The following is a 10,553-nucleotide window of genomic DNA, read 5'->3' on the forward strand; positions in this document are numbered from 1 at the left end:
ATGCTATTTCTTATTAACTTTAATAATTATAGTTTAATGTTCAGCATTAATAAAAGTTACAAAAATAATTAATTTACTGTGTTTTTGTTATTTCTTACTCCTGTTTTTAGGTATTCGGTATTCGGCCGAATAGTGAAAAATACGCCGAATAGGCCGAATACCGGGTAATAACCGAATATTCGTTACATCACTATTATTTATACTTAATTTACTGCTTTATTGTGCCGTAGTTATACATTTTATAACATAATTTGTAATAAAAATGCACAAAAAAGTATAATAAATTAATTTCAATAGAAGCAAACGAAAAATAATAGCAATTTATGAACGCTTCTACATTAAAACGAACAAACACGAGGCATTTTAATTATCCAAATTACGGAATGTTTCAGGTGTAAACATTATAATAAATTACTTCTTCTTCCTTATATTTTGGCACTTTGTCGACATTTCCTTTTCTGCGACAATAAACAAAGCAAGCAAACACTATCCAACTGAATGACATTAGCGAAGTAAAAACAGCCACTGCGATTTTCCATCCCGAAACCGAACTAACTTCATCCAATCAATACTCGTTCGAATAAAAATCATTTACCGAAGATGCCAAATTATCTTCTGGAATTTCTCTGCATCCGTCGTTAGAAACAATTTCGATGAAAGACACAGAAGACGAATTTCTCACGCAGAAAACATCGGAGAAATCTGCAATCCTCTGCCTGTTTCTAAGCAACCAGTTCTTACTAAATTGCGAAATGGCAATGGCAATTCCAATTGTTTCTGGATAAGTAAACTTTAAATTCCGGAAAAACGTCGACCAGGCTCATTAAACCGGAAGGTAATTGGGTTAACCGGTTTCCGTCCAACAACAGGAATTTCAGGTTTGGCAAAAGAACATAATCCGAAATGTTACTTAAGGAATTATTACTCAGACGCAGATGAGTGACGTATCTCCACGTCACACAATCGACATCAGATAACTCCTTTATGTAATTATTACTCAAATCGACAACCGTGACATTCGGGACGAGAACTTTAGGAATTCTGTCGATTCTCTTTCCGGAACAATTCACCATCACGTGATTATGTTCTGCAAAACAATAGCAATTCACCGGACAATAATTTCCTATGACTACGAACGATGTATTATCCAGCAAATTTCTTTCTTCTCCGTAACATTTCGTTTTCTCTATGTATGGAAACATTTCCTTTGCAAATTCCATATTTGACTTAAACACAGAAACGAATTGCTGCAGTTCTTGGTTACAAGTAATTTCATTATTACTTAAATCATAAGTCGGCATTTGAAATCCATATCTACTGTCATCGATGTAAATTGTTCTGATTTTACAATTAGACAGATTAATTTTAATAGGATTTGATGTGTAAATTGGCAATTTGACAATATCAAAACGATTATTTGAAAAATCGACTTCAGTCATATCGTATTCTGCCCAATTTATCACCGGCCATTGTGTCAAACCTGCATTTTTTAAACTGACAATACGCAGATGCTTGCTGCTGCCAAAAGGATGCTCACCAATAATTTTAGTTAAATTGTTGTAAGATAGATCGAGAAGCTTTAATCTAGTTAACGGGAGGAAGATGTTTTCGTGTAAAAATGTCAGGCGGTTTTTTGATAAATCGAGAATGTGCAATGAGGATAAATTCTGAAAAACATCTTCGGGAAGATTTTCTAATCGGTTTTTCGCCAAATATAACTGTCGCAGTTCAGAAAGTCCATGAAAAATGCCTGTTGAAAGCGTCGATATTTTATTATACGCACAGAAAATCTTTGTCAGCAGTTTATTATTTTTCAGAAGATTTGTGGAGAGATGGTTAATGTTGTTAAAATTTAAATGAATGATTTTCAAATTAATTAAGTCAGAAAATACATCTTCTTCGAGTGAAGAAAAGGAACAACTCCATGCCAAAAATATAGTCAAGTTGTGCAGTTTTTTAAAGAATCCGGACGGAATTTGTGATAAGTCATCATTTCCGAAAATAGAAAATTTCCTTAAATTATAAAGACCTTTCAACATGTCACTGGGTAAATCCTTCATCCGATTCCTTTCTAAATCCAAATATTCCAATCGGGTGAGATTTCTAAAGACAAGAGGATGAATCGATTCAATGTTATTGTAACTTAAGTCCAGTTTTGTTAAATTGTAAAGGTTATAAAGCAGATCTTCGGGTAAAACTCTTAACTCGCCATGCCTGATGTATAATTCGGAAAGATTAATTAACTCTCGGAAAGGTTTGTTCGGAAATAAAGTGAAGTTATACCGTTCAATTTTCAATGAAGTCAGCGACGGAACATTGTGAAATGTTAAATTTATAAGTTCCGAGGTCTTAACGCCTCGTATTTCGACAGACCGCAGAGAGGACATGTTATTAAACGAGGCGCTTTCGAAGTTTCTGTTATGCCGGTATGTTTCGTACAAAATCTGGACTCGTTCGATTACATACCCGAAAATGAATATTCCAAAGTCAATCCCCGACAGAAAACAATCAGTGAATTTCATTTCTTTTACATTTCTAACGTTCAAACATCTCATCAAACGAGAGTTAATGGTTTCCTCGCCGCACTCGATGGATAAGAATTGATCGAATATTTCAACAGAGGAAAAGTTCTTTGATTCGTGGCAGCGGTTTGCCGATGACGTACAAGAAAAATTTCCCCAATGTTGCCAAAACTCTTGACAAGAATTTACCACTAGAAATAGCAATTGCAAAACGATAACAAACCTCATCTCGTCCGACGAAACTTCTAATTCATTCGACGCGAAGAGCTGCAGAAACAGTCGAGAAAAATACACAATATCGAAACCGTGTTGTTACGAATTTGATACTGTTACTACTTTGTCGCGACTGATTGGAAATACGATAAATTATGACAACGAATCAAAGTCACTGACATTGATTCGTCATTTCGAACAGGGAAGATTAAGTGTAGTTTTTAATTTTTTCCTTTATTTCCGTTACGTTAGAAGGAACAAGATCAGATTAACGTTAAATGAATATATCTATTTCCTTCCCAGCAACATTAGTTAATCATAATAAGAACACAACTGAATTTTTATTTGCCGAGTTTTTTCTGTTTACTCCAAACGTTTTCAGACTATTTGGATCTTCAGACCATCTTCAGGCTATCATTCATATTTGAAAAATAAAAATAAATTGATTTTCAGTGTGAAACTTATATAAATTGAGTTAGTTTGCATTTAAAATTAGTTAACTTTACCAACGAAAGTGTAAAGGAAGGATGTTGAAGTTTTTATAAAGGAAAATACGGAGAAACAAAGTTTAAAACAAGTAGTTTAAAAGACGAGGAAATAATTGTAGTGTGAAATCTAGAAGTTAAGAACCTAAAATTTCTGAATTATTTCACTCCAGTTATACAACGGCTTAATCAACAACATTCCATACCCGGGAAATTGTTGACCCTTGACTGGCAACGATCGTCCCCTAACTGTCAACAAGCCGTTATTCCCTCGCAGCAGGTAGATCAACTTGCACGATAGTTTACAGTTAGCGTCCGAACTCGTCGTTTATTTAAATCCCGGGAACACCTATGGCCCTAATGACAATCCTTTGTCGATCACGTGACCGGTTTTCTCATCAAGAACCTATAAAAGACGCTTCCTTCCCCCCAAAAGGGGCTCTCCGATCGTCTCTCGAGTACGACGTACACTGCGCCACCCGCCGGACCCATAAAAGTTTCTAAGTTCTTTTAGTGCCAGTGTCCAAACTACGACTCCATTCGCCGGATTCCGTCTATTACGGAATTTATAGAGGTATGAACAAATATTTGTAAACTCTCTCTCTCCGCTTCCTTTTTTGTATATGAGGGTAAAAGAATAGTTTTGTTCATTCGATTTTAATAAATCTTGTTTTGTTATAAAATGGTTTCTTTCTTGACTGTTTGCTTCGCCTTATCGTCGACCCCGTCCTTCCTCCTCATCCACTCGCGTAACGCGTAACGCGCCGTCAACGTAACAGCCATCCTTGACAAGTGAGTCGCCGGAAAGGAAGGTACCTCCCCGGGATCTCACAGTAGAAAAGTAATGATTTACAGAGTAAAATTTTTACTTTAGTTTCTATCGGTAATTACTTCTCCATCGTTGGCATTTAAACGAATAAATAGATAATTCGTCACGTTACGACTGATCCCTCAATAAGTAGCGATTGTCTTCATTATGTAGTGTTTTTGGAATGTGTATTTTACGTCATTACAGTCGAAACCTAAACATTGTTAGAGAAAGAAAAAATTTGAATCGCTAAGAAAAACATCCGTCGTCATCCGAAACAGAACGTATCAAATTACATCAATCGCCATAAGTTACCACTCGACATTCGAATGAGTATAGTGAAAGAGGAAGCAACGTCACTCGGAACGGGTTAGATCGACATCTATGACGTAACACTCCTGTTAAGAAACGACAATGTTGTTTTTTATTGTTTAAAGTCGAAATGTTTAAGTGAATGTTTACGAGGATGAATGTAAACCTGTTTATGTTTACTTCGAATACAAAAAGTTTCAGCAGGCAGTTCATCCTTAAAGTACCAAATTAACAATCGTGTTCAGCCATTGCTAGCTTAACCACCTCTGGGGCTTATAATCCTGCTCTCCAGCGCGAAGAATTCTCTTTTCTAGCGTATGTCTCGTTTTTTTTTATTTACTACACGAAACGTCGTCAAAGTTTAATCAACAGTACAAATTTCGTGTATGAATTTCTACTTTATTGCGCATTCTTTATTGCAAGATGGCGGAAAGAAAGAGCACGACTTAACTCGGAGAAAGCGTGAAGAGCAAAAGGAAGGGTAATGGACTTAAAAGTCGAAGTGAAAGAAACCCGTGTAAAGCGGAAATCCGCGTAAACGAAAAAATTTACGGAACGGGGCGATTTTACATGCTAAATTTCACTCTAAGTCGAACCTGTGTAAAGCGGGAACAGAAATGGAGTTTTGGTACGAAAACTTTGGAGAAAGCAACAAAAGAAGTTCCTACTTGTAAACAAGAAAGGGTAATTACTTTCAAGTATAATGATCACTGCAAAGGGAACACTGTAGGGCTATTTCAGCAATGAAATCGAATCTTTTGAATATTTTTGTTAAACTCGTGGACGGTGGAAGTTTCGCGGGAGCAAAATCGTGTTATTTTCGCGCTACGTGCATCAGATTTTGCTGGTGGACGTGATTTGTGGAAAACTCGATCACCTGACGTGAATGTACTGTATCTACAGTGCATGCATGCATATATACCCGTATATATATATAATATGTTCGAGTGTGTAGGTACAACGTTGTAGGTAAATTACGTACGTATATCTTTTATCAAGTTCTAAAATTTTAGTATAGAAAAACAATTATATAATGTTACTTAGCTATGAAATAGTAATTACTATTTCATATTTAAGCAAGTTAGCGTTTTTTAATTAAATAGAAATATTTCCTTTTATTATTATTTTATTATTTATTTGTTCGTATGTTAATATATTTCTTTTCGTGTATTTGTAATTTTTTCCTCGTATGAATTTTTGAAAATCCCTTGTGCAAAAAGCACGTTTTAGAAAACGTTCGAAAATTAGTTTCCTCGTTAATGTATGACGTCATCAATCTGTATTGTGTCAAACCGCAGACTCTTGTCAGAAGGTGGCAGTGTGAACTGTACGCACGCTTATTTTCCGAGTATTAACGTTTATGCCGAAGATTGGCATCAACTATCCTGCAGGAAAACAATTCATTTACCTCCCGCATCTGCTGTTTTTCAATACTTTCACAAGCATCAGTTTCACAAGCATCAGTTTACAAATTTCGTTCTTACGAGTGTTAATCGTTAACGTATGTTTGTTTATTAACGAACCGGTGCTTTGGATTGTAATGTCGTTAAGTAAAACGATTGGCACATTGTACGACATGTCTTTGAAACACCAAGTAGGCAGTAAATTTGCTATTCGTAACGTATTAATCGTGTTCCGCAAATCCGTAACTTCCGGATTATATACCAATCAAAGCTATTCCCTTACTTAATGGAGACCTTTCATTAGGAATCGTGCCGAGTAAGCACGAGTTTACAGCTGCATTTACAAATAACTGTGTTTTAAACTCGTGCAGACATAAAGCTAACAAGTTTGTTTTCTTGTTTTTTAGTTGGATTTTCGTAAAGTTTCTGGACGAAGAGGCAATTGGCGTGGTTCCTGTTCGTGTGGCGTTGTAAACAATGGGCTGCTCCTGATAAACCCTATACAAAGTAAAAATCTTATTAAATTTAACGTTTAGTTTATGTAATTGACGTATTAATTGTCATTTTAATTGATTATAAAACTGAAATACGAAAACGCAACCTAGGAGAAGAACTGACTGGGAAGAAAACTGCCTGTGGTAAAGTTAACAATGAAGACATCTTCAGACGACGAACGCCCAACAAAGAAAAAAAGAAAAGTACAACAATCTGTCATTCCATTGACAAATGATAAATGTAACGATGAAAGTTATCGACATTAGGAAAACATTTTCTATGTTTTAGGAAGCGATTTTGCTGTCGTGTGTCGTGACTTTATATTATGCGTACTGTTCTACTATTGTATAATGCCTAAACGCAACCCGTGCCGCCTTTCAAACGGAGAAGGATTAGAAGTGACTGAAGGTAACGCAAAATCGATATTTTTAAAAAAGTTGTGTACAAAAATTAATTTTGCGAAGAAAAACTCGTTTGCATTATAAAAAATAATTATTTTATTTAAAGCGATGTCACGCGCTTTGCAACCGTTTAAAGGGCGTAAGAGTGACAAACGCGTGTAATTATGCTATCGAGTTATCAGCGACGTACTTTCTCCTTATTTTTCATTTAAATTTTCATAAAGAACGGGCTTAAAATTACGTTTTCTGAATAAATCATTTAATACCAATCAATTATTTCAATTCTTATTATAATAAAATAGTGAATGCTCGATTATTCCGGATCATTCTCTCCCAGAGATAACTTACAATGGAGTAATAATATTTTATTAAGTACAGTAAGACCCCGCTTAACGCTGCCTCGATTAACGCTGATTCGAAATAACGCGGTCTGCTCGAAGCCTAAAAAAATATCAAAATTTACGCCGATTCGAATTATAGCGGCATTTCATCGGTTCGTATATAATACGATTGTTTACGAACACGAACCAATGAAGTAAAGGTGGCAATTCGTCGTAGCGCCGTATTTCCCTTAAATCTATGTTTGTGTTGTGCAACTTTTGAAAAAATATGACACCGCGGATGCCCCAGGCAATATCGACTTGGCTTGGCAAGGATTAACTGATAAATGCATGAAGTGTGGAAGAAAGTATGGCGGAAAGAACCCAAAAGTTCTCAACGAGAAGAGCCTATCGCGGTGACAAAAGAAAAATGACAAATAAGTCCAAAGTATAAAATACTTTAAGTAAGTTCAATTAGAGAAGAATGCGTAATAAGAAATTAAAAGCAACAAATCTCGAAACGAATTGCCGGAGATTCTCCATAGAAAAATATTAATTGTTATCGAAATATCAACGATGCGTTACAGAGAATACAAATTTTAATAATATTTTTTTTGAATTATAAATTGTTATTTTCATTTCTCTACTTACTGTATATAAAGTATTGCTTTATTGTCGAATTTCAGTATTGACTTTGTCACGGAATTACAGTTTTATCTAATTATTACACATTGTATAATATAATACTTAGTCAGAATTGTAGTAATTACAGAATTTGTCAAGCGAGGACATTGTGATAAACCACTTCCTCTTCATCAGTCTTTGGCACTTTCTGAACATTTTTCTTTCTGCGATAAAAATTAAAGGAAACAACAATAATCACACCTATTAACAATAGAGAAGTAAGAACAGCCACTGCGATTTTCCATCCTGAAACAGAACTAACTTCGTCGGAAGACACGCATTTTGTACACAAAACATTTACTGACGACGCAAAATTATCTTCAGCCATTTGTCTGCATCGATCATTAGAAACGATTTCGCTGAAAGACAGAAAAGACGAATTTTTCGAGCAGAAAACATCGGAGAAATCTGCAATCTTCTGCCGGTTTCTAATCAACCAGTCCTTAGTGAAAAGCGTATGACAATGGCACGTCCAATTGTTTTTGGATAAGTAAAGTTTAAATTCCGTAGAAACGTCGATCAAGTTCATTAAACCAGAAGGTAATTGGATTAACCGGTTTCCGTCCAACCACAGGAATTTCAGGTGTGGCAAAAGAAAATAATCCGAAATATTACTTAAAGAATTATTACTCAGACGTAGATAGGAGACGTGTTTCCACGTCACAACTCCTTTATATAATTATTACTCAAATCGAGAATCGCCGCATCCGGGACCAGAACTTCGGGAATTCTGTCGATTCTTCTTCCAGAACAATTCACCATCACGTGATTTTGTTCAGCAAAACATTCGCAATTCATCGGACAATAATTTTCTATGACTACGAGTGATGTATTATCCAGCAAATTTCTTTCTTCTCCGTAACATTTTGTGTCCTTTATATTTGGAAATATTTTTTTTCCTAATTCTATATTTGACCTAAGGGCAGAAACGAACTGCTGCAGTTCGTAGTTACAAGTAATTTCATTATTACTTAAATCATAAGTCGGCATTTCAAATCCATATTTCCTGTCATCGATGTAAATTGTTCTGATTTTAGAATTATATAGACGCATTATCACGCGATTTGGTGTGTAAATTGGCAATTTCACGGTTTCGAAACGATTATTTGAGAAATCGACTTCAGTCAAGCTGTATTCTGTCCAATTTATCACCGGCCATTGTGTCAAGCCCGCATTGTTTAAACGGAGAGTACGCAGACGCTTGCTGCCGCCAAAAGGATGCTCACCAATAATTGTAGTTAAACTGTTATTAGACAGATCGAGATGCGTTAAATTAGTCAATGGGAGGAAGATGTTTTCGTGTAAAAATGTCAGGCGATTTTGTGATAAATCGAGAGTCTGCAATGACGACAAATTCTGAAAAACATCTTCGGGAAGATTTTGTAGCCGGTTTGGTTTCCCCGCAACTCTAACTCTCGCAGTTCAGAAAGCCCATGAAAGATTCCCGTTGGAAGTGCCGATATTTTATTAAACGAACAGGAAAATCGTGTCAGTAGTTTATTATTTCTGAGAAGATTTGACGGGAGATGTTGAATTTGGCTGAAAACTAAATCGACAGTTTTTAAATTAATTAAGTCAGAAAATACATCTTTTTCGAGGGAAGAGAAGGAACAACTCGATGCAGAAAATACAGTGAAGTTGTGTAGTTTCTTAAAGAATCCGGACGGAATTTCTGATAAATCTCGGTTCCAACTAATATTAAGTGTCCTTAAATTATAAAGACCTTTCAACATGTCACCGGGTAAATTCTTTATTCGATTCCATTCCAAATCCAAATATTCCAATCGGGTGAGATTTCTGAAGGCAAGTGGATGAATCGATTTAATCTTATTGTAACTTAAGTTCAGTTGTGTCAAATTGTGAAGATTGTAAAATAGATCTTTGGGTAAAACTCGTAAGTTACCATACGTGATGTATAATTCGGAAAGATTAATTAATTCTCGGAAAGGTTTGTTCGGAAATAAATTGAACTTAAAGGAGTCAATTTTCAATGAGGTCAGAGACGAAACATTGTGAAATGTTAAATTTAGAAGTTCCGACGTCTTCACGCTTTCTATTTCGACCGATCGCAGAGAAGACATGTTATTAAACGAGGCGCTTTCGAACTTTCTTTCATGCACGTTTGATACGTAAAATATCTTGATGTGTTCTATTCCATATCCAAACGAGAATATTCCAAAGTTAATTCCGGACAAAAAACAATTTCTAAATAATATCTTTTGTACATTTCTAACGTCCAAACATCGCATCAAACGAGAGTCGATCGTTTCCTCTCCGCACTTGATGAATAATAATTGGTTTAATATTTCAACAGAGGAAAAGTTTTTTGATTCGTAGCAGCTGTCTGCCGATGACGTACAAGAAACATTTCCCCAATGTTGCCAAAACTCTTGACAAGAATTTACCACTAAAAATAGCAATTGCAAAATGACAACCAACCTCATCTCGTCCGACGAAAATTCTAATTTATTCGACACGAAGATCAGCAGAACGGTCGAAGAAAAATACACAATAGAGTAAACGTGCTTTACATATTTAGTACTGTTACTACTTTCTTCTGACTGAGTGAAAACACGATAAATTATGACGTCAGTGACAGGGAATCGTCATTTCCGTCAGAAATATTACGTATACAGTTTTTAATCTCCTCGTTTATTTCCGTTGCATTGGAAGGAAGAATATCGGATTAACGTTAAATTAATATTTTATGAATAAAAGATTTTTTTTGCACATTTATTAGACGGGAATTGTTCGTTTAAACAAATTGATATGGTGAAATAAACATTATTATTTTTTTTTCTAAGACGTGTCAATCAATTATGTTTAACGACACAAAGGAATGTAGGAGTGTTTTTGTCTGACTTCCGTTGATTGTAATAAAAATTTCACAAATGAACATAAAATAAATAT

At 35.3% G+C, this 10,553-nt stretch overlaps 2 protein-coding genes across 2 annotated transcripts; both read right to left on the reverse strand.

Annotated features, from left to right (window-relative positions):
* Nucleotides 1-207: 207 nt before the first annotated feature.
* Nucleotides 208-2,855, reverse strand: LOC136987270 (platelet glycoprotein V-like). Its single transcript, XM_067284985.1, has one exon. It carries the CDS (start codon nt 2,748-2,750, stop codon nt 741-743), a length of 2,010 nt encoding a protein of 669 aa, XP_067141086.1. The 5' UTR covers nt 2,751-2,855; the 3' UTR covers nt 208-740.
* A 5,525-nt stretch (nt 2,856-8,380) lies between these two features.
* LOC136987281 (leucine-rich repeat-containing protein 15-like) lies at nt 8,381-10,162 on the reverse strand. The gene has a single exon (XM_067284995.1). It carries the CDS (start codon nt 10,085-10,087, stop codon nt 8,954-8,956), a length of 1,134 nt encoding a protein of 377 aa, XP_067141096.1. The 5' UTR covers nt 10,088-10,162; the 3' UTR covers nt 8,381-8,953.
* Between the last annotated feature and the right edge of the window lie 391 nt (nt 10,163-10,553).

Source organism: Centruroides vittatus, unplaced genomic scaffold (genome assembly GCF_030686945.1).
Source record: "Centruroides vittatus isolate TY-2023 unplaced genomic scaffold, ASM3068694v2 contig_1217, whole genome shotgun sequence".
In the NCBI taxonomy this organism is placed as follows: domain Eukaryota; kingdom Metazoa; phylum Arthropoda; class Arachnida; order Scorpiones; family Buthidae; genus Centruroides; species Centruroides vittatus.

Coding starts and splice junctions, on each gene's coding strand:
- LOC136987270 (XM_067284985.1), bottom strand. CDS start 2,750: ATGAGGTTTGTTATCGTTTTGCAATTGCTATTTCTAGTGGTAAATTCT.
- LOC136987281 (XM_067284995.1), bottom strand. CDS start 10,087: ATGAGGTTGGTTGTCATTTTGCAATTGCTATTTTTAGTGGTAAATTCT.